Source organism: Somniosus microcephalus, chromosome 17 (genome assembly GCF_052327205.1).
Source record: "Somniosus microcephalus isolate GS21.2 chromosome 17, FLI_Smic_1.0, whole genome shotgun sequence".
Classification (NCBI taxonomy): domain Eukaryota; kingdom Metazoa; phylum Chordata; class Chondrichthyes; order Squaliformes; family Somniosidae; genus Somniosus; species Somniosus microcephalus.
The window spans coordinates 16,617,790-16,642,260 of record NC_141003.1 but is presented as its reverse complement, the minus strand read 5'-3'; the positions used below and the strand labels follow the sequence as shown (position 1 = coordinate 16,642,260).

Below are 24,471 nucleotides of genomic sequence, written 5' to 3'. Positions count from 1 at the left end.
GTGATGGGGAATAAGAACATAAGATTATATGAAGTTGGAGCAAGAGTAGACCATATGGCCCCTCGAGCCTGCTCTGTCATTCAATAAGATCATGGCTGAACTTCTAAATCAACTCCACTTTCCTGCCCTATCCCCATATCCCTTGATTGTGCCCAAAAATCTATCGATCTCAGTCTTGAATATACTCATCGACTGAGCATCCACAGCCCTCTGGGGTAGAGAATTCCAACGATTCTCAACCCTGAGTGAATTAGTTTCTTCTCATCTCAGTCCTAAATGGCTGACCCCTTATCCTGAGACTGTGACCCCTAGTTCTGGAATCACCAGCCAGGGGAAACAACCTCTCAGCATCTACCCTGTCAAGCCCTCTAAGAATTTTATACATTTCAATGAGATCACCTCTCGTTCTTCTAAACATCAGAGAATATAGGCCCATTCTCCTCGATCTCCTCATAGGACAGACCCCTCATTCCCAGGAATCGACCTAGTTCAATTGTTCCTGGGCTAGAGCTGGAGGAAAAATTGTGTACAATTCTCACTCTTACCCATCCACTCATCTGCTCAAAGTGCACATCTGAAGGGATTAGGCTCCCTACCTCCCTTGATAAAATAGCATGCCAATGTGCACATTCCAAGCTTACACGTGAAGAATGGTCACCAGCGTATTAGCAGTCCTGTGGAACTGTATCCTTGCACAAGCTACTGTGTTTAGTATTGGGGAGGGGGAGGATTATGTAGAACAATCAACAGCAATACTTGTGGAGACGTTTGATGTTCTCTTGCTAACCTTGTGTAATTTGTAGAATGTAAGAATATGGTGGAAGGTGGCTCTGCCAACAATGGTGAACATTGGAAGGGAGGGAGAAATGCACAGTAGACCAAAGTTGGAAGAGAAGAGGTTGGTTGCTGGTTCCTGGGACTGGAGAACATTGCAGAGGTCGAGCAGAGTGAGACGATGGAGGGGGTTGAAGTCTAGGACTTTTGCTCCCCGATTCCTCCAGATTATCAATGACGGCCAACTAGGATAGAGGTGATACGTGAGCAGAACTGTGTGTGGGATAGGATGTTGTGTTACAGAAGTTCAGCCTTGAGGTGACGAATGTGGAGAAGGGTTTAGTAGCAGTGGGGTACATTGGCAGGCAGTGTTCTGGAGCTGGAACTAAGCTGTGATGGTGATGAACCAGATGTGGGGTTCAAGGCTCAGGTCAGAGCTGAATTGGGTGCGAAGGTTGTGCATTTTCAGATTCTGAGTGTACACCCAGGGCAGAAAATGACATATGCCTAAAGTGGAAAGTTTCTAGCAGAAGCCAAATGGGACGACTTGCTTTGTCAACATTGAGCTGCAGAAAGTTTTAGCTTCATCCAGAACTTCAGATCAGCAGTTGGACAGCACAACAACACATTTTGAATTTGTTGTCTTTGGTGTATGTGTGGAAGCTAACCTTTGCTTATGGGTAAGATCATACGGAAATATGAAAATGAAAGAACAAGTAAAGACCAGCTGCTAAATTGAGCCTGTCCCATATGGTCAGTGTGTAACTTCGTCCCCTGTCCCCTGGTCCTATCTACATGGACTGAATCTAATCCTATTATTTTGAAGACCTCAAGCAAATCTCAAAGTCTGCAAGATAGAGTAAAATGTCCCAACTCTCCAAATCTACTGTGGTAATTAAGGACCTTTTAAACTAGATGTGTCTAGTGGCCCTTCTCTTAAACCTTTTCCAGGATTGCCATCATCTACCAAAACTGGACAGTGTTCGAAATGAGGCCTAACCAAGGCCTTGTAGAAAGAGACGGATAGAATAGAATAGAATCATAGAATAGTACAGCACAGAAGGAGGCCATTTAGCCCATCAAGTCTGTGCCAGCTCTTTCGAAGAGCAATCCAGTCAGTCCCACTCCCCGCTCTTTCCCCAAGCCCGACAATTTTTTCTCCTTCAAGTCTTTATCCAATTCCCTTTTGAAGGCTACTACTGAATCTGTATCCACACCCCATCAGGTCTTGCATTCCAAATCCTAACCATTCGTTGTGTAAAAAAGTGTTTCCTCATGTAGCCTCTGATTCATTTGCCAATCACCTTAAATTTCTGTCCCCTGGTTATCGACCCTTGTTTTTGGACCAGTTTCTCTTTATTCTATCTAAACTCTTCATGGTTTTAAACAGCTCTATCAAATCTCCTCTTGGCTTCTTTGCTCTAAGGAGATGTGGGGAACTGTTGGTGTGGCCCCATGTGCTACCACTCCAGGGTCCAGTGTTTCGCCACCTATCTGAGTTCAAATCCCACCACGGCAGCTGGGGAATTTAAAATCAGTTAATTAAATAAATCTGGAACCAAAAAAAAGCTACCATCAATGATGGATTGTCGTAAAAATCCATCTGTTTCAACCCATCACTAATGTTCTTTAGGGAAGGAAATCTGCCTGGTCTGACCTCTGTGACCAGACCCACAGCAGTGTGGTTGACTCTTAACTGCCCTCTGAAATGGCCTAGCAAGGCACACAGTTGCACACAACCGCTACAAAAAGCAATAATAAGAAAAGAAAATAACGGACCACCCGGCATTGACCTCGGCACCGGCATTGGACACGGCAACAGCACAGCCGGCCCAGTCGACCCTGTAAAGTCCTCCTCACCAACATCTGGGGACTTGTGCCAAAATTGGGAGAGCTGTCCCACAGACTAGTCAAGCAACAGCCTGACATAGTCATACCCACAGAATCATACCTTTCAACCAATGTCCCAAACTCCTTCATCACCATCCCTGGGCATGTCCTGTCCCACCGACAGGACAGATCCACCAGAGGTGGCAGCACAGTGATATACAGTCGGGAGGGAGTGGCCCTGGGAGTCCTTAACATTGACTCCGGACGCCATGAAGTCTCTGGCCAAGCACGGGCAAGGAAACCTCCTGCTGATTACCACCTACCACCCTCCCTCAGCTGATGAATCGGTACTCCTCCATGTTGAACACCACTTGGAAGAAGCACTAAGAATAGTAAGGGCACAGAATGTACTCTGGGTGGGGGACTTCAATGTCCATCACCAAGAGTGGCTTGGTAGCACCACTACTGACCGAGCAGGCCGAGTCCTGAAGGACATAGCTGCCAGACTAGGACTGCAGCAGCTGATGAGAGAACCAAAATGAGGGAAAAACATACTTGATCTCATCCTCACCAATCTACCTGTCGCAGATGCATCTGTCCATGACAGCATTGGTTGTAGTGACCACTGCACAGTCATTGTGGAGATGAAATCTCGTCTTCACACTTGAGGACACCCTCCATCGTGTTTTGTGGCACTACCACCGTGCTAAATGGGATAGATTCAGAACAGATCTAGCAGCTCAAAACTGGGCATCCATGATGTGCTGTGGGCCATCAGCAACAGCAGAATTGTATTCCACCACAATCTGTAAACTCATGGCCCAGTATAACCCTCACTCTACCATTACCATTTAGCCAGGGACCCAACCCTAGTTCAATGAGGAGTGTAGAAGAGCATGCCAGGTGTACCTAAAAATGAGGTGCCAACCTGGGGAAGCTGTAACATAGGACTACATGCATGCTAAACAGTGGAAACAGCATGTTATAGACAGAGCTAAGCGATCCCACAATCAATGGATCAGATCAAAGCTCTGCAGTCCTGTCACATCCAGTCGTGAATGGTGGTGGCCAATTAAACAACTAACAGGAGGAGGAGGAGACTCCAGGAATATCCCCATCCTCCATGATGACAAAGCCCAGCACATGAGTGCAAAAGACAAAGCTGAAGCGTTTGCAGCAATCTTCAGCCAGAAGTGCCGAGTGGATGATCCATATCGGCCTCTTCCTGAGGTCCCCACCATCACAGAAGTCCGTTTTCAACCAATTCGATTCACTCCACGTGATATCAAGAAACAGCTGAGCGCACTGGATACAGCAAAGGCTATGGACCCTGACAACATCCTGGCTGTCGTGCTGAAGATTTGTGATCCAGAACTAGCCGCGCCTCTAGCGAGGCTGTTCCAGTACAGCTGCACTTGCATCTACCCGATAGTGTGGAAAACTGCCCAGGTATGTGCTGTCCACAAAAAGCAGGACAAATCAAATCTGGCCAATTACTGCCCCATCAGTCTACTCCCAATCATCAGCAAAGTGATGGAAGGTGTCTTCGACAGTGCTATCAAGCGGCACTTACTCATCAATAACCTGCTCACTGTTGCTCAGTTTGGGATCTGCCAGGACCACTCTGCTCCAGACCTCATTACAGCCTTGGTCCAAACATGGACAAAAGAGCTGAAATACGGCGATGATATGAGAGTGACTGCCCTTGACATCAAGGCAGCATTTGATCGAGTGTGGCATTAAGGAGCTTTAATAAATCTGGGGGGAAACTCTCCACTGGCTGAGGTCATACCTAACACAAAGGAAGATGGTTGTGGTTGTTGGAAGTCGATCATCACAGCCCCAGGACATCGCTGCAGGAGTTCCTCAGGGCAGTGTCCTAGGCCCAACCATCTTCAGCTGCTTCATCAATGACCTTCCCTCCATTATAAGGTCAGAAGTGGGGATGTTCATTAATGACTGCACAGTGTTCAGCGCCATTCCCAACTCCTCAGATAATGAAGCAGTCCATGCCCGAAGGCAGCAAGACCTGGACGATGTTCAGGCTTGGGCTGATAAATGGCAGGTAACATTCGCGCCACGCAAGTGCCAGGCAATGACTATCTCCAACAAGTGAGAGTCTAACCACCGCCCCTTGACATTCAATGGCATTACCATCGCCGAATCCCTCACCGTTAACACCCTGGGGGGTCACCATTGACCAGAAACTTAACTGCACCAGCCACATAAATACTGTGGCTACTAGAGCAGGTCCGAGGCTAGGTATTCTGTGGCGAGTGACTCCCCAAAACCTTTCCAAGGCACAAGTCAGGAGTGTGATGGAATATTCCCCACTTGCATGGATGAGTGCAGCTCCAACAACACTCAAGAAGCTCGACACCATCCAGGACAAAGCAGCCCGCTTGATTGGCACCCCATCCACCACCTTAAACATTCACTCTCTCCACCACCGGCGTACCGTGGCTGCAGTGTGTACCATCTACAAGATGCACTGCAGCAACTTGCCAAGGCTTCTTAGGCAGCACGTCCCAAACCCACGACCTCTTCCACCTAGAAGGACAAGGGCAGCAGGTGCATGGGAACACCACCACCTCCAAGTTCCCCTCCAAGTCAAACACCATCCTGACTTGGAAATATATCGCTGTTCCTTCATCGTCGCTGGGTCAAAATCCTGGACCTCCCTCACTAACAGCATTGTGGGAGTACCTTCACCACATGGACTGCAGTGGTTCGAGAAGGCGGCTCACCACCACCTTCTCGAGTGCAATTAGGGATGGGCAATAAATGCTGGCCTTGCCAGCGACACCTACATCCCAGGAGCGAATTAAAAAATTAACACTACCTTTATTTATATTAAATGTCATCCACCAACTGTGGGCCCATTTTCCTCCATCACATCTAGATCTGTCTAATACATTTTAGTCTTCTAGAGTCCTAAAACCCCCACACATCTTTGTATCATGCGTGAACTTGCAGACAGTTCTCCCCTTCATCTAGATCATTGATAAAGATGGAGACTAATTCCCCCAAAACTGATTCCTGCAGGACTTCACTAATAATCTGTCCCCACACAGAAGTTAATAACAACCTTCTGCGTACGTGAACGCAACCAATTCTTTGTTCAACCCAGAAACTTCCCACTAATGCCATGGGACACGATTTTATTAGGTGGCAAATCATGTGGCATCTCGGCAAAGGCTTTTTGAAAATTAAGATATACAGGGGGAAAAATGCGGTTGGTTGCGCCACCCATCAGCACCTTAAGAGGGCGCTAATTGGGGCGCAAGCCAACTAGCGCCCGGGCGCGGCACTGCCCACGCCTCCCACTAAATTCCGCGGGACGTTAGTGGTGGCGCTAACCGTTAGCGCTGCGCCGCTGCTGATGTCATCGGTGTGCGCAGCGCCCTGCTGATGCCCTGGCTGCGATATTCGGCAGCGCCCCCTGATTTACCGCCAGACGCTGTCTGACGGGGTCAGGGGGCCTACCTGCGGCCAGGGAGGCACAAATTAAAGGCGAGGTGCGGGGCGGCCATTTTTGTTGTTGGCCGCCTGCTAGCACCTGCCTGCGCTCCCGTCCCCGGCCTCCTGAACTTTTAGCGCCCCAAACGGGGCTATACTCAATTTCTCCCCCACAATGTCAACCTGGGCACCTACTATACAAACTAGTGACTGCCACAAAAAATCCATCGGGATGGTGAGACATGACCTTCCAGAAACCACAGTGAGAATCTAATAACCTCCTTTTCTGTCAAGAAGCGTGTCACTGATGATTCCTTCTAGTAACTTGCCCATAACCGAAGTCAAACTAATTTCCTGGTTCTGAATTATTGCCCTTTCTGAACATTGGCACCACATGGTCCTCTCTCCAGTCCATGGGAACAATCAGAGACCCCAGTGAGCTGTTAAATATATGAATAAGGGGCTCACGGAGAATTGCCCCCATCTGAGCTCCCTCGGGTAAATGCCGTTGGGGCCAGAAACCTGATCTAGTCAGAACTATTTTCTGCGTCCACTTTGACAATTTTAACTTTAGCATCTACCCTATGACGTGTAACTGTTGCCTTTTGTAGTGAAGACTGATGCAAAAAAAAACATTTAACACCTCTGCCATACTCTGAGATTCTATCTGGATCTGCCCTGTGGAATACTTCAATGGCCTTGTACATTGATATTACTACCATAATTATCCACTATCATCTTCTCCAACATGCTTTAGGCTGCTCTGATGGCCTTGTTTTACCATGTGTCCTTTTAACTTTAGGGACATACATGGCTTTCTTTTGCATAAAGCTGATCTTGAAGGCATTTCACTTTTCTTCTGTGTTGCTAATGTCCCCACCTAGTAGGTCGACACAATTAATCTGGTTCAAGTTATTTGCCACCTTTGGAAAGCTAGCAGTCTTAAAATCTGGGACTAGCATTAAATATTTAATAGCTTTGGTTTGACATATAGGTAAGGAGTAGGAGGGACCAGGAATGGAGGATTGGGGCATGCCAGAGGACACCGTGTGCTACAGGAGAAACAACCACCTCAGGAAATGTACTGATTCCATTGGGAGAAGTCTGAATAGGGCCAGGAGAGGGTGGTGCTTTGGAGGTGGACAAAGGCGAGAAGTGCTGGAGGAGGATGGAGTGGTCAGCAGTGTCTGAGGGCACTGAGGCATAGGGCATCGTGGTTGCAGTCACATGGGATAGTGTACATCACTTTGAGCAGGGCAGTCTTGGTGTTGGAGCTGGGAAGGAACCCAGACTAGACTGCCTCAAATAGGAAGTGGTAAGAACAGAATTGAGTAGTAATGTGTTTGTGGCTGACTGCTTGGAAGTGTAGTTTGGGCAGAGCCACTAGAGGACAGATGGTTTGAGGATAAGCTCTAAGAAATAGCAGATACAGAGCAGTTCTGAAATTGGGGTGAGAGAAAGGATGCTTGAGGAAAGGGGAACGTTGAGGTTGACGCTTACTGGCGACAATGAGACAAGGGATAGTACTTAATTGATTAGGAAATGGGAGGGGATCTAGGGAGCAGGTGGTAGGTCTGAGAGGGAAATTGATCCTGATGATAGCTGAGGAGCCCAGCGATGTCTGTCTGAGGAGGACATGTGATGTTGGACGAGGCAGAAGCATTCGAGTGGATAGTTTCCATTTTGGGGATGACGTCATTGAGCTCCTCACGTTGGATTTTGAGAGGAGGATGTTGCACACAGATGGTTCAGGTTGGCAGGTGAAAAATGGAAATTTAATTTTTGGTTTTCGTCTGTCAATTCAGATTCAAAAACACAAGTGTACAGATTAACTATAGTTGTTTCTTTGTTCAAAATAGAAAATCTTTTGGGTTTCCAAGCGGTTTACTTGTAAATGGAACAAGCAAATCACAGAAATTCAATGTGGGATTGAACCAAGAGTGATTTACTAACTAGCAGATTAATTGGAAAGGATTTTTTAAAATTTCATTCACGGGATATGGGCATCACTGGCAAGGCGGGCATTTATTGCCCATCCCTATTTGCTTTGAGAAGGTGGTGGTGAGCCGCCGCCTTGAACTGCTGCAGTCTGTCAGTCTGTGCATATGGATGTCTGTTTTATAATACTGTGGGAAATTGAGACGTGTACACAGTAAACAGAGATTCATTGTACTCTAACATACAAGACTGTCCTACTCAGCATAGAAAGTACAGTCATCCCTCATTCTAACCACTACACAGCTGCCTTGTGAGAACTGATGAAAACCACCTCATATACGCATGATTAGAGAGTAGATCAAAACTTCAGGTTATGAAATTCAACCTTTGCAACAATAATGCAAATGTGAACAACAGTAATCTAATGCTGTGGCACAATGTTTAGTTTTCATGATCATATTCTCAGTGGTATAATCATTTTAATGAAAATCTTCAGAAATTGACATTTGTTGAGCTACAGTATCATTCATTTTCAGATGAACTGCGAAGTAAAAAGTTTCCCACTTCACAGACTTCTGCCAAAGTAAGTATTCATATATTGGCCTCATACACTATTGTACCATAAATGAAGATTGAGCCATGTATAAGGCCTTGGATACACCAGGGCCGAGTTTTGCGAATGCGCGTGGCCAGGAGGGAGCCTCAACGGCTGGTTGAAGCATAGAATCTTGCAGCACAGTAGGAGGCCATTCGGCCCATCGTGCCCGTGCCGACTCTTTGAAAGAGCTATCCAGTCAGTCCCACTCCCCTGCTTTTTCCCCATAGCCCTGCAACATTCCTGTATTGGGAAATTTTCATCTGTTGAACTGAATGAATGTAAAATGGTGGCCAGCACGCATGTGATTTCCTGATTTGCACGGCCGCTGGGGAGCTAGTCTTACCAGCGTTTGAAAATATCGACGGGGCCGTTTCTGCACAGGAAAATGGGAAAGGCTGGGGATTCTTTTGGGGGAAAGTTGGAGAATGATTCTACCCTTTGTGCGGGTACAATTGGCTTATTTAACGCTGTAGTTAAAAGGTATTTGGGGGGGTTGGTTTCAATCACCCACAGTAACTGTAAGAGGAGCCGCAGTGACCCCAGAAGAGAAAAACAGCACAAATGCTCTAAGATCAAACTCACTTTCATTTAAATAGCGCCTTTCACCACCTCCGGACATCCCAGAGCGCTTCACAGCTGATGAAGTCCTTTTGAGGCGCAGTCGCTTGCAGTGTACAGAAACATTGGGCCAGAATTTAGTGTCTTCGATGGCGTACGCTGTCCTAATCGTTCTGAGAGGCCCCGAGCTTGCAATCTGTCAAGTTACGCCTTGACCGATCTACCGAACCGACTGAGAAATCACTTTTGCTGGCGCAGAGACTGCTCAGCAATTGCCCCGGAAACTCTTACTGGTTAAAGCAGGTACAGGGCCTGCTTTCACCAGCGTAAAGGTTAATCTAAATCTTAAATTAAAAATTTTTTAAATAAAAAATGATGCATAAACACTTAAAATTAGCTTATGCAAATATTAAAATGTTTAAAACTATTTTTCAAAATTAATGTTTTATTGTATTAGGCATAATTAAGGGACTTTTAATTAAATTTCAAAATCGGTACATTTAAAGTTATTAGAGTTGTCTAATTTGTTTCATTATTTGGGAATTCTACCTGATCCTGCAGATTTTGATTGCACAAATTGATGTAAGAAAACTATTAGGCACTTGGTCAGAGTATTAATCAAGGCTTTAATCAACTGTTTCACAACATGGAAGTCTAGTTATCCTTCACTAGTTCCTGTTTACAAAATGTCCTGAGCAAGCTGGGCCCGTGCCTGAGTATTTATACTCTCCCTGGACAGCGCCACCAGCAGGCTGCCCAGTATTATTTCATAAGTCTTTTCTACACGAATGGCAAGATTCATGTCACAAATTGTCAAGTCTATAAAATCCCAGACATTTTTCTAAGTTGGTTTATGGAAGCTGTAAAGTGACGATCTTTCCTTATTTTTTTTCTTTTTCAGTCGCTCCTTTTAACTCCATTTTGCTACCCAGTCTCTAGGTCTACATTTTCTATGTCTTGACTCCTAATTTGGTTTTTCTCATTTTGTTCGAGGCTTCAATTATTGATCCTTTGTTTCTTTGGTATTTATTATGTTTGCTGCAGATTTTTTGTATGTAGCATGTCAGAGCGGACAGAGAAGGCCCAGGCAAATGAGAAGCTTGGCAGGAGCATTGAAGGAAGTGGTGGTTATAGTCTGGTTCAGAGGAGGTTAAGAACCTGTGTCATGTAGTGCTGATCTAGTGGCCCACAAAGAGCTCTGATTAGGTGTTGAGATTCTGAAATGCACCATTTATAGGATTAGCTCAATCGCTGCTTGAGACTTTGTTACACCACATCCCATAGATTTCAGCACATAATCTAGGCTGAGGTGTGCCCTCTTTCAGATGATTCATTAAACTAAGGCTGCCTGTTCAGATGGATGTTAAGGATCCCATGGCACTATTCAAAGAGCAGTGGAGTTCTCCTGATGCCCAGGCCAACACTTATCCCTCAGCCAGCATCAGTCAACATCACACAAACAGATTATCTGGTCATTTATTTAATTGCTGTTTGTGGGACCTTGCTGTATGCAAATTGGCTGCCATATTACAGCCAATTGATTATTTTTGTTATGTAGGAAAAGTGCTTTGGGACATCCTGAGGACATGAAAGGTGCTATATAAATGCAATATTTTTCTCTCTTCTCTCTCTTTATCCCTCCCTCTTTCATTCATTCTCCATCTCTCCCTCTGTCAGTCACCCATTATCGCTTGCCCTCTCTCCATCTTGCCCTCTCTTTCTCACCCTCTCCATCTCTCTCGCTCTTCCTCCATCTCACTCTCTGTCGCTCATCCACTCTCCACCTTGACCTCTCTCTCTTTGCTCGCCCTCCCTCTCTCTCACCCTGTCGCACGCCCTCTCTCCATGTCCCCTGTGTGTCACACCTTCCCTCCTGCTATCTTTCTCTCTAGTGCACGCCCTCCCTCTATCTCGCCCTCCTCTGTACTGAAGCTGACGGTTGTCTATTTTGATGCAGAATCAGGGTGGGAGTTGGATTGCTCTTCCGTGAATGTTAGCACATATAACTCTTTCAACCTCTAGAAATGAATATTCAGTATAAAATGTTGAAAACGTCCCAATATTAAGTACAACCTTTACCTCCCCTGCCTCCCCCACCCTTGGCCCCATTCTCTTTCGTTAAAGGGTTCCCTGCGAAGAGTCAGCATTGCAGCAATCCCAAGAAGCACTCCAGGATCACAGTTCGACTTGGTAAGAAATCTGCAGCATCAATGTCTGCACGTCACTGATCTAATCGGCGGTGGGTGGGCCAGCAGCTTCAAAAGTGGGAGCTGTTGATGATTTTGAGGAGTGCTAAAATTTCCAGCTTTTTAATTTGTGATTGTGCAATAGATGAGCGCAAATGAAAGCGTAGGTTGCACAAGGGGATAAAATATGCGCAACAGCAATGAACTTAAATTTGGTACTTGGAGGGCAGAAATGATTTGGATGACATTGCAAACCGTGCAGTTTATAATTCATCTGGAGAGTTGAGATTTACTGGCTTGAAATTGCTCCCATTTGTGAAGTTTTTAAATGTGTAATGTATGCTGTGGAGTTTAGGCAGTTCTGTTTGAGTTGGCAGCCAGAATGCCTTGAAATACTTGGTGTGATGTTATTGCAGAAGGATTAAGTACTTGTGACATACCCAGTGCAAAGCTAAGTGACAACATGCAGTCGATTACATACCAGCGTGCTTTCTATTATAACATGAGGTCACTGTGACTTAGACATTCAGTAGGTTTGGGAACATGGTCTGTTCCTAAACCCCCCACTCCCCCTCTGCTCTCCTTACCTGAATGTGAAGAATTATTCACAGCCTGCTGGTAACTCATCCAAATGAGCATTCTTCATGTGCGACCCAGGACAGTGAATGTTGGGAGGCTATAGGGGCGATATGAACACACAAAAAGGACAGGATGACCAACTGGTCCATCCAGACGTGCACCATCACCCACCGCCCCCCCCACCCCCATCTCCCCCAGTCATACAAACTCCTGAGAGAGATTAAAAAAAACCTTGGGCCAATTTAGGGAAAAGGAAACTCTTAAAGTTCCTCTCCGACCCCTGAAGGTCATCAAGTTCCAGGAGATGCCGGTAATTGATAATCACAGCTAACCCTTGGCTACCTTCTATCGCTTCAGATGACCTGAACTCGCAGGAACTTGTTCAACTCCCTGTTAAAGAACTGCAGTGATCTCATACTTGCCGCACGTTTTGATAATCTATTCCAGATGTCCATGACTCTGTGAAAATAAATACTTCCTGGCGTCTAACCTGACTCTTGCATTTCCATATTTTATGCTGATTCCTCCTAGTCCTCCTGTCCCTATTTACCTCAAGTAACCTCTCCACACAGATTGAATCAAAACCTCAATGTATCACCTTAAAGTCTACACTTCCTCAAATGAAAAAAGCCCCTGAGCCTATCCTGATAGCGAAGAGCCCTAGAACTTGGTATCATCATTCTGGTTGGCCTTCTCCAGGGCGTTTTATATCCCACTCCCATGTAAGGGGAACAAAACCAGATACAGTAGTGTAGATGTGGCCATACCAAGGCTTTATATAAGCTAAGTATCATATTTGTAGATTTATATTTGAACTAACTTAACTCTACACCCTAACATCGTATTTGTTTTCCATACAGCTTCACAACACTGGCTGTGGGCCTTTAATATGTTGTGAACCATAGCACTCTGGTCTCCCTCTGCTCTACAACCTTATGCAGGTAACCCTGCATGGTATACACATGCCTGGAATTATCCAGACTCCAAAGCATCTCACTGCATTTATCCACCTTCAAGGGTCTCTGCCAAGCACTGGCCCATTCTATATCTAGATTAGCCCTATCTATTTTATCTATATTCATAACTCCTGCACACATCTTTGTCATCAGCAAACTTCAGAATTGTTCCTCTTGACGCTTTCATCCAAATCACTGGTAGAGATGAAGAGCAATGGTCCCTGCGGGACTCCATCAGGAATAGGAAGCCATGCAAAGCTGCTTCCATTAATTACTACCCTCTGCCTACGAGAATGCAACCAATTTGCTGCCCAGCCTAAAACCTGCCCACCAATCGCACAGTTGCAACCTCGCTTAATAGTCTTCTGTGTGGCACTTCATGAAAGGCTACTGCTCCAGTCCTGGCCTTGCCCAAAGTCCACACACGTGCATTTTCCACTAGAATATGGCAACTGAGAACAGGAACCTTGGCTCATTTTATTTGCAAGATTCTGAGGGGGATTGACGGGGTAGATGTTGAGAGGTTGTTTCCCCTGGCTGGAGAGTCTAGAAATAGGGGGCATAATCTCTGGATAAGGGGTTGGCCATTTAGGACTGAGCTGAGGTGGAATTTCTTCACTCCGAGGGTTGTGAACCTTTGGAATTCTCTACCCCAGAGGGCTGTGGATGCTGAATCGTTGAATATATTCAAGGCTGAGATCGGATAGATTTTTGGACTCTAGGGGAATCAAGGTATATAGAGATCGGGAAAGTGGAGTTGAGGTCGAAGATCAGCCATGATCTTATTGAATGGCGGAGCAGGCTCGAGGGGCTGTATGGCCAACTCCGGCCCCTAATTCTTCTGTTCTTGTTTCTTCACAAGCCTAAGGTTACTGAGGTCGGTGTCGGTGGGCCCCAACACTGCCTGACTGAGATCAACTAACTGAGCACAGACCAGTGATTAGTCATGGGATCTTCCTGATGTTGCATTTGCTTAGCCTATGGACAGCTAGGGAAGAGAGATCTAGAAGTGTAGTTTCTTCATGCTGACCACTTTTTGTACACGTGCTTCTGTGTGGTTGGAACAGAATCAACAATCACAAGCGAAGCAATTACCATTTTGAACCCAAATCTGAAAGAATGTGTCTCCTTTTTTGGAGTTGATTAAGAGCCCTTGAAGTTGATCGTAACTTTTCCAGTTGCATAGTTCTGCAGTACATCCCACATTTAAACTGATTCCAACTGAGAGAATTTCACATTTGAAAACATGCACACCAAAAGTATCTGGAATTGTTTGCCAGTTGCAAACTGCCCTGTTATTATCACTTACACAAAAGCTGTACACTTATTACATAATTATCTGTTACTGTCAACCATTCATCTTTAGGTATTGTAGAAAACACCTTCAAAGGAGCTTAAGTTCAGTATTACCCTCAATTTGGAGTTTTTCTTTTTGTTTTGCGCATCATTGGCCGGAATTTTCTGGGGTCCGTGCGGGCGCGATTGGAGGCGGGTCGGGTGGGAAATTTGAAAAATCTTGCAGCGGGTCGGGAAACCACAGTCATCCTGTCCCCTCACGTCTTTCCCTCAGGTGCATTTGCTGGCGCGGCAGCGATCCAAACGACCGAGGCGGGCGAGCTAATTTAAATCATTATTAAGTACTTGTCAGACCCTTGAGCACCGTTTACAACGACCTTTCAAATTTCCCTGGATGAGCATGGGAATCATGCAGCTCGGGAACCATGTCTGTGAGCCTGAAGCGGAGGTTGAGTGGTCTTTGAACCACCTCATTAGTGCACAGCATGAAAAGTACAATAAAAACTCCAACCTCTCATCAGGCAGAGGCTGTTGCTGACTGCATTGTTGGCACAGATTTAGCTTTCTAGATTTAGGTTGCAAGTGTTTCCAGCAACATTGGCATCCAGTGTCACCTCATTGACAGATTGCTTCTGTCATCTCTACTTGACATGCCATCTATTCCATCAGCATCACACAGGTCACCGATGCCCTGTTTGAAAAGTCAGCCAATTATATCTACTTTGCCACTGATGAAGCCGGTGCTACTGAGCGAACGCTGGCCTTTGCTACTCTGGCTGGCTTCCCACAGGTGCAGGGCGTCATCGACTGCAAATGTGGCCATTAGGGCACCCCATCATTTTTTAAAAATTAGTTTATGGGATGTGGGCGTCGCTGGCAGGGCCAGCATTTATTGCCCATCCCTAATTGCCCTTGAGAAGGTGGTGGTGAGCCGTCACCTTGAACCGCTGCAGTCTGTGTGGTGAAGGTACTCCCACAGTGCTGTTAGGGAGGGTGTTCAGGATTTTGACCCAGCAACGATGAAGGATCGGCGATATACTTCTAAGTCAGATTGTGTGTGACTTGGAGGGGAACTTGGAGCTGGTGGTGTTCTCATGTGCCTGCTGCCCTTGTCCTTTTAGGTGGAAGAGGTCGTGGGTTTGGGACGTGCTGCCGAAGAAGCCTTGGCGAGTTGCTGCAGTGCATCTTGTAGATGCTACACACTGCAGCCACGGTACGCCGGTGGTGGAGAGTGTGAATGTTTAAGGTGGTGGATGGGGTGCCAGTCAAGGGGGCTGCTTTGTCCTGGATGGTGTCGAGCTTCTTGAGTATTGTTGGAGCTGCACTCATCCAGGCAAGTGGAGGGTATTCCATCACACTCCTTACTTGTGCCATGTAGATGGTGGAAAGGCTTTGTGAAGTCGGAAGGTGAAACACTCACCGCAGAATACCTAGCCTCTGACCTGCTCTTGTTGCCACAGTATTTATGTGACTGGTCCAGTTAAGTGTCTGGTCAATGGTGACCCCCAGGATGTTGATGGTGGGGGATTCGGCGATGGTAATACCGTTGAATGTCAAGGGACGGTGGCTAGACTCTCGCTTGTTGGGGATAGTCATTGCCTGTAACTTCTATGGCATGAATGTTACCTGCCACTTAGCCCAAGCCTGAACGTCGTCCAGGTCTTGCTGCATGCGGGCATGGACTGCTTCATTACCTGAGGAGTTGTGAATGGCACCGAACACTGTGCAATCATCAGCGAACATCCCCATTTCTGACCTTTTGTTGGAGGGAAGGTCATTGATGAAGCAGCTGACGATGGTTGGACCTAGGACACTGCCCTGAGGAACTCCTGCAGCGATGTCCTGGGGCGGTGATGATTGACCTTCCACAACCATCTTCCTTTGTGCTAGGTATGATTCCAGCCAGTGGAAAGTTTTCCTCCCAATTCCCATGGACTTCAGTTTTACTAGGGCACCTTGATGCCACACTCGGTCAAATGCTGCCTTGATGTCTAGGGCAGTCACTCTCGCCTCACCTCTGGAATTCAGCTCCTTTGTCCATGTTTGAACCAAGGCTGTAATGAGGTTGGGAGCTGAGTGGTCTTGGCGGAACCCAAACTGGGCATCAGTGAGCAGGTGAGTAAGTGCTGCTCGATAGCACTGTCAATGAAGCCTTCCATCACTTTGCTGATTGAGAGTAGACTGATGGGGCAGTAATTAGTCGAATTACCTGGGCAGTTTTCCACATTGTCTGATAGATGTCAGTGTTGTAGCTGTACTGGAACAGCTTGGCTAGAGGCGTGGTTAGTTCTGCACAACATAGCACAGCCGCGAGGATTAGCACTGCATGAGGAGCAAGGCTCTGAGCGCACAACCTCTTCAGAGGATGAGGAGCATCATTTGGAAGACGAGGAGGAGCAGCAGCAGGAGGAACCTGCAGTCCAGATCCCACCAGCACCCGAGCACATTGTTGCTAGGGATGGCCTCGTCATCTGATTTACTTAACTTTACACATTACACCCATATGGCTGTCACATGCTGTGCCAGGTTGGCGCCACCCCACAGCAACACCACGAAGCATCCCTACAATGACCAAGCCATTCCTTTCACACTGACCACCATTGCTGGAGGTAACGTTATGTCTCCCTATTCATTCCCACTAAGCCACTTCCAAAGGTGCACACAAATGTGTCCATGACCGCAAAGTGGTGAAAATAAAGATTTTTACCTGTGACATCACAGTAACTGAAACTTTACACAAAAATGTAATTAACCACCCAAGTGGCTACCCTTGTGAATTTACTTGTGTTTGATCTTTCTCTTACGCATGCTTCTATGAGGTGCTACCCCTGTGGCTTCAGCAGAGGTAGAGGGAGAAGGAGGGGGGCAGGCAACGGGAGAGAAGTGTGAGCGCTTTGAGAGGAGCCCCCACTTTAATGTCCACTCTCACCATCAACCCTTTGATGGGCCACCCGCACATCCCTGCTATCAAGGAGCTGAAGAACACCTTGCTGCACAGCAGTGGGGTGATGAGGACCCACTTCTACGTTGACATCCCTCCTAGAGAGGATGTCTGAGCCTCTGCCATCTATTCTCCATAGGTAGCTATCTATTTTCCATAGAGACCATGTGCTCCTGTGAGTGGCGCATTAGCTGCTCCAGGCAGGTGGCCATCCTATCCATGGAAGAGCCTACAGTCGCCATCGCCTGCGACACAGTGGTGCTCATGTTGGAGATGGACTCCTCCATTCTCTGGACATTTGCAGACATTGCGGTTGCAAAACTTGATCAAGCCTCCTGCACTTCTTGCACCTCCAGGATTGCCCTCTATCTGGATGGCCCTGAGGCTCAGCGTCTGCATGCAGCTGAGCAGAGCTGGGAGAGTCCTGCGCCCTCTGGGAAGGAGTCTCCGCTGCTGTCCCTGTCTCCACTATCTGCTCTTGCTCACTTGAATTGTGAGACACCAGGTGACAACACTACTCTATCTCATGTGTAAGTATCTGCGCTGGTGCTGGGTATGCTCATGTCTGGTGATGGTGCGCCCTCAGAGGCTAGAGGCTCCTCGGAGAAGTCGTCTTCCTCTTCCTCCTGGACAGTGGGAAGGGGGGGGGCACTTGATGGACCTGTGGGAGAGTAAAGAGTTGAGTTAGATATGTCATATGAAGAATGGGTACAGATACCATTGTGCACATGATGAACATTCACTGGCTGCTGACATCACTCCCCATATTAGTGATTGATGTATTCCATGTAGCTGTATGATATGTAATTCTGTCACCAGGTTGCTGAGATGTCTCCCTCTCTCTGTTTCCCACCTCCAGCTGCTTGGCGACTCCAGAGACTTCCAAGGTAGCCTCCTCTGCTGATAGGGTGGCCAATGATAGTGCCACCTCCAGTTTTCTTCCTCTCCCTCTTATTGTGGGCTCTCTCTTCCTGCAAGGAGGGAAAGAAGAGAAGGTTGAGTGATGGAATGAATGGTTTGCATCTGTAGAGGGTGACTATGATGGAGTGGGGTAACAATGCCAAGTGGCCTCCTTGTCGGGTGTTCGTTGGTATGATTGCATTAGGATGAGGGCGAGTGTGAGGAGTGGTTTGTCAGATGAGGATGTGATAATGTAGCTGGAGAGAGAGTGATGGGTGAAGCATATTAAATTCTGAAGTTGAATAAAGTGCATTTGATTTACAAATAGTTGAAGCTGAAGGAGATTGAAGAAGGAAGAAGACTGTCCGAAGGCGATCAGGACAAGTTGCGCAGCAAGCTTACGAATAGGATAAGCAGTTGGTAGGTCTTCCATCTTGTACACATGTACTGGCTCGGGTGTGGCTGTGTAGTCATTGTGCGGTTTACATAAAAACATAAGAACAACATAAGAAGCAGGAGTAGGCCAATCGGCACCTCGAGCCTGCTCCGCCATTCAATAAGATCATGGCAGATCCAATCTTGGCCTCAACACCACTTTCCCGCTCTCTCCCCATACCCCTGGACTCCCTTGTAGTTCAAATGTCTGTCAATCTCCGCCTTGAATATATTCAGTGACTCCGCCTCCACAGCTCTCTGGGGTAGAGAATTCCAAAGATTCACGACCCTCCGAGAAGAAATTATTCCTCCATCTTAAATGGGCGACCCCTTATTCTGGAACTATGCCTCCTAGTTCTAGATACCCCCACTAGGGGAAACATCCTCTCGGCATCCACCCTGTCAAGCCACTTCAGGATCTTATATGTTTCAACAAGATCCCCTCTCATTCTTCTAAACTCCAATGAGTATAGGCCCGACCTGCTCAACCTTTCATCATATGTCAAACCCTTCATCCCAGGAATCAACCTCGTGAACCTTCTCTGCACTGCCTCCAATACAAGTATATGGCAGTGATGTAAGATCATACAGCACAGGTGGTCATTCGGCCCATTGTGCCTCTGCCGGCTCTTTGAAAGAGCTATCAATTAGTCCCACTCCCCCGCTCTTTACCCATAGCCCTGCAAATTTCTCCTTTTCTAGTATTTATCCAATTCCCTTTTGAAAGTTGCTATTGAATCTGCTTCCACTGCCCTTTCAGGTAGTGGATTCCAGATCATCATAACTCACGTGATCAACTACATCATATCCTTTCAGGTTGTATTAACATTCCAAAAGTGAAAACAGTTTAAGCAAGAACTCTTTTTCGGTCAATTTTGTGCCCGTTATTTGCTATGCTCAGACTGCCCAACCAGCTTACTCAGATTAAATGGGATGTTATTACTCTTATTACATAATGACTTGGTTTAACTTCTTGACCCAGAGAGTGGTTAGAATGTGAAACTTGCGACCACATGGAGTGGCTGAGGCAAATGGCATCGATGCATTTAAGGGGAAGCTAGATAAGGGAGAAAGGAATAGAAAGTTATGCTGATGGGATTAGATGAAGTAGGGTGGGAGGAGGCTTGTGTGGAGCATAAATACTGGCACAGACCAGTTAGGCCGAATGGCCTGTTTTTATTCAGTAAATTCTATGTAATTCTAGTTTAGGGCCCTCGGAATGGAAAAATTGCTTTATTCTTCCACAACCTCTTGTAACTTGCCTTGCTCACTTTGGACCTCTCACTGACTAACTCAATACAAAATGTCGACTGAATTGGCACTGGTGTCGGGAGGCAGCCTGCCCAGCCATCTGAGCTGGTGCAGTGAAAATGGAGGGGGTAGATGCTTAATATGGTCATGTATGTTAATAAGTCGTGCACTCTGTTGCTCCAAGACTGATTGTTAATTTGCGCAGCGCACTCCCTTTTTCCTGTTAATCAGCTAATTTAAATTAACAGCCACCTGTTGAATAGGTGACCAAAACCGCATGCAATTATTCCAAATATGGCCTCCATTGAAGACCCGTATAAGGTTGGAATAACCTGTGTTTATTTATAGGGGTAGATTTTAACTTTTGCCAGCCGGCAGGAAACTGACTTCCATGGAAAGGAAAATCGGGCGGGGCGTAAATCGGGCGGTCGATCAACCACCACTAGTTTAACGGCCAGCGGGGAAAGTTTAAAATTTATCCCATAGTGAAATGGCCTGGGGTCCATCCCAGAATGGTAAATTGCTATAAGTGGGAGTAGCTCACCTTGAGATCTGTTCCAAAACCAGTCTGCAACAATGTTCAGCTGCATCAAAACTTGCGTGCACCTTCGTGCAGAGTTAGTTTTGTTTTTTGTTGTATTTCACAAACTTCACGATTCCGGCCATTGCACGGCAGATTGGGTGTAAGTAAGAAAATTTGGTGCCGTCTTTCTAAAACTGAACAGGTTCAAAAATCTGCCTGCTTCTGAAATTAATAACGGAAAATGCTGGAAATACTCAGCAGGTCAGGCAGTAACTGTGGAGAGAGAATCAGAGTTAAAGCACCCTCCAGGGTGGAGAGAAAGAGTTCCAGCATCCGCAGAATTATGCTTTTGTATTGGTGTCGGCTTCTGAAGTTTGATTGTAAAACACAACATACAGTAGAACTAAAACAAATTTGACTTTTTTATAATTTTTTTTCCTGGTTTAGGAAATTTTTAGGGCCAAAACAAAGTGATCCTTCCACATCCCGGCCAACACTGCGTCGATTTATCAGCACCTATACCCGGGGAGAGAAGGACAATCGACTGGTGAATAAAAGGTGAGCCCCTAATTCTCAATTCAGCTTTCTCTCCATGTAAAACGTCCAGGTAGAAATCTTCCTTATTAAAGAATTCTTTTAGCTGGTGGATGGGTTCGCGTTTCCTCCAGTTGAACATTGGGAAGAAAGAGGCTGTTGTTATTTTTCCCTCACGTGTCAGCCAGTGTCTCTGTGGGTAACACGCTTGCCACTGAGTTAGAAGGTTGTGGCTTCAAATCCCACTCCAGAGACTTGAGCACTAAATCTAGGCTGACAGTCCAGTGCAGTACTGAGGGAGTGCTGTACTGTCGGAGGCACTGCCTTTCAGATGAGACATTAAACCGAGGCCCAGTCTGCCCTCAGGTGGATGTAAAAGATCCGGCGGCACTATTTGATGAGCAGGGGATTCTTGGTGCCCTGTTCCACCCAGAGCTGAGCTTCAACCCCATGTTCTGTCCATCATTAAGCTGGCTCATTTATACTACACGCTCTACCTCAAATGTAAAATCGTAGCCATCACGCACAAAAGCCCTTCACTGCCTTGTCACTTCCTATCTCTGTGACCATCTCAGTCCCATTTTCTCTTTGGTTCCCTGGCTATCTGTGCACCTCCCCCAGCTCACCATCACACAATTGATGTTGGTGCCTTCAGTCATCTCGGCCTTGCTCTCTGGTGCCTCTCTACTCTTTCCCCTTGTGTCTGCCTCCTTTAAAAGTCTCCTCAAAATCCAGCTTTTAGACCAAGCTTCCAGTCACCTCTCCGAACTGTGTCTCAAAGACTCATAGAATAGAATCATAGAATAGTACAGCACAGAATGTGGCCATTCGGCCCATCGAGTCTGCGCCGGCTCTTTCGAAGAGCAATCCAGTTAGTCCCACTCCCCTGCTCTTTCCCCGGATTGCTGCAATTTTTTCCCTTCAAGTATTTATCCAATTCCCTTTTGAAGGCTACTATTGAATCTGTATCTTGTATCCACTACCCTATCAGGCCGTGCATTCCAAATCCTAACCACTCGTTCTGTAAAAAGTTTTTCCTCATGTTGTGTCTGGATCTTTTGCCAATCACCTTGAATCTGTGTCCTCTGGTTATCGACCCGTCAGCCATTGGAAACAGTTTCTCTTTATTTACTCCATCTAAACCATGATTTTAAACACCTCTATCAAATCTCCTCTTCGCCTTCTCTGCTCCAAGAAGAACAAACCCAGCTTCTCCTGTCTATTCACATAACTGTAATCCCTCATCCCTGGAACAATACCAGTAAATCTCCTCTGCGCCCTCTCCAAAACCTTCACATCCTTCCTAAAGTGTGGTGCCCAGAATTGGGGACAATACTCCAGCTGGAGCTGAGCTGGTGTTTTATATTGGTTTAGCATAACTTCCTGGCTTTTGTACTCTGTGCCTCTATTTATAAAGCCCAGAATCCCATATGCTTTATTAACTGATTTGTTAACCTGTCCTGCCACCTTCAAAGATTTGTGCACAAACACCCCCAGGTCTTTCTCTTGCACTCCCTACCATAAAATTGTACCATTTAGCATGTATTGTCTCCCCTCATTCTTCCTACCAAAATGTATCACCTCACACTTTTCTGCATTGAATTTCATCTACTCTACCATGTGTCCGCCCATTCCACCAGCCTGTCTGTTTTGAATTCTATTACTATCTTTGTAAAGTCTGTGGGTTGTACAGTTAATAACGACACAGACTTCAGGAATAACAAACAAACAGGTCTTTACTATTCGAAGGTCAGGGCGAATCTGCCCAAGGAATCATGCCACAACACTTATATACCGGTGTGGTCACCGTCGGTATTACAGTATACAGAAGCCAAACAAGTAGTGCCACACCTAAAGTAGTTCTCTTAAAGGTGAACGGTTACATACAATAGTTCTCTTAAAGGTAGACGGGTACATACACTACAATCCTCCCTTTTTAGCTTATTACATAGAGTCCCCATTAAACATAACATATCTTCAACTTCATATAAAACAATTTACAGACATAGTCTCGGTGGGAAACAGTTCACAGGTTCAGTCTCTGCGGGAACAGTTCACAGATTCAGTCTCTGATCTTGACTCGGTCCGAACAACATCTCTTTGGTGTAGATGGTTCACATTGCTAGCGTGACTCCTCCATATCCTTTTCTTGACGTAACAGCTTGAACTTTCGTCCTGCTGAACCAGCAGTGCTGACTTTTACAACAACTGGGTTGCCTTGATATTTTCCTACTTCCCAACTGATTTAACTCCTTTCGTAGGGTCCACGCATGATCTGGTAGAAGTGATAATATTTGCGATAGTTATCATCTTCTGCTTCTTCCTTTTCTTTTCTGCTTGTTGGAGACTCTCGGGGCTCCCTTATCAGCTGCCAGCTGTAGCGCCACCAACTCTCTATGTTCCTTCGACTTTAAGTGCTTCATCCTGATTTCGGCACTTTGGGAGTTTTCATCACAAACTGGGCAGACCACATCCTCGTAATATTCAGTGTCACTCAACAGGTCATGGTAATATTCGGGTTCGTCCTGAGTTAGGCCAGCGAGAGGGCCTTCTACTTCCTCCTTACCCATCTGGACGTTAGCTGACTGTGGTTCCTTCCCTAGACATCTTTCTTGAAAAGACTTCTTCGTGCATTCATCTTCATCCCGCTCTTCCTGGGTTTCCTGCAAATCCTTCACTAATGACCTCATTTGTGATTTCAATACTTCTCCTTCCCTCGGGGATTGATTGATCGGGCTATTCAATCCTTCTACTGGAGCAGCTGTTTCAACATTCTGTTGTTCACATAGATGCGATTCAGCGTACTTTTGGCATCCCAGTAAAGTCTGTTTTGCAACCTCAGCTATTTCCCAAACTTTTGAGAGCTCCGAACTCCTTCCCGTTGAAGATTGAAGCTCGTGTTCAGATTGTTCCCATTGCAGAGTCTTTTCCCTCAGCATATGAAGGAGTTGGCTGACCGTTAACTCTTCCACGGGAACACTGTGGATCAGAGTCTTCTCCATTTCATCCACCTTTTCCTCCAATGCTTCCACCTTCTGTTCCTCTTGTACTTTGGCTTTCAGCGCTCGGAAAAGTTGCGCCCTGATGCGCTCTAGCTCATGTTCAGGGACCATTCTTACAGTCTCTGTGTTTCTTACAGTTTCCTTTTCTTCCACTGAAAGGATTCCCAGTTGAATCTGTTCTTCAAGTTGTTGAACCTCGGACATTGCCGCCTCATATTTGTCTTGGGTTTCCTTCAATATTTTTATGAGTTCTTGGACATCTTGTCTTTCATGTTCTGCCATGTCTTTCACCTCTAATTTCTCATCTATGGATGGAACTTCTACCGATGAGTCTGTCTTGGCCTTGAGCTCATCAAGAATTTCCTGCAGCCTTTGGACTTCTTGTTCATGTTCAACCTTTAGTTGCTCATATGCTTCTACTGAAACTAGCTTTTCGGAGGTTGCCGAGTTAACCCCCTCCAGAATTGTAGCCTGGGCCTGTTCATACTGTTCTTTCAACTTCTCACACTCTGCTTGTAAGGAGTCGTAGAGAAGAACTGGAATAACATCCTGGCTTCCTGAAGATTCCTCTTCATTTGCTTCTTTCGCAATTTCCTGTTGGAGTTCAGCCAAGGCTGCTATGCTATCTGCCTCTCGAAGTCTCACTGCCATCAAATCTTCTTTATTCCTGCAGTCTATCTCAGCCATTTTCCGATTACTTTCATTTAACTG

At 46.1% G+C, this 24,471-nt stretch overlaps 1 protein-coding gene across 5 annotated transcripts in view; it reads left to right on the top strand.

The window, feature by feature from the left end:
- The window catches only part of irag2 (inositol 1,4,5-triphosphate receptor associated 2), a 184,640-nt gene that overhangs the window by 152,709 nt on the left and 7,460 nt on the right, over window positions 1–24,471 (top strand). For all 5 annotated transcript variants that reach the window (XM_086009980.1, XM_086009978.1, XM_086009979.1 and 2 more), the window contains 4 exons: window positions 8,538–8,584; window positions 11,282–11,347; window positions 18,344–18,435; window positions 20,672–20,782. In XM_086009980.1, coding sequence (XP_085866106.1) covers window positions 8,538–8,584; window positions 11,282–11,347; window positions 18,344–18,435; window positions 20,672–20,782 — 316 coding nt within the window. The remainder of the gene's footprint in view (window positions 1–8,537; window positions 8,585–11,281; window positions 11,348–18,343; window positions 18,436–20,671; window positions 20,783–24,471) is intronic.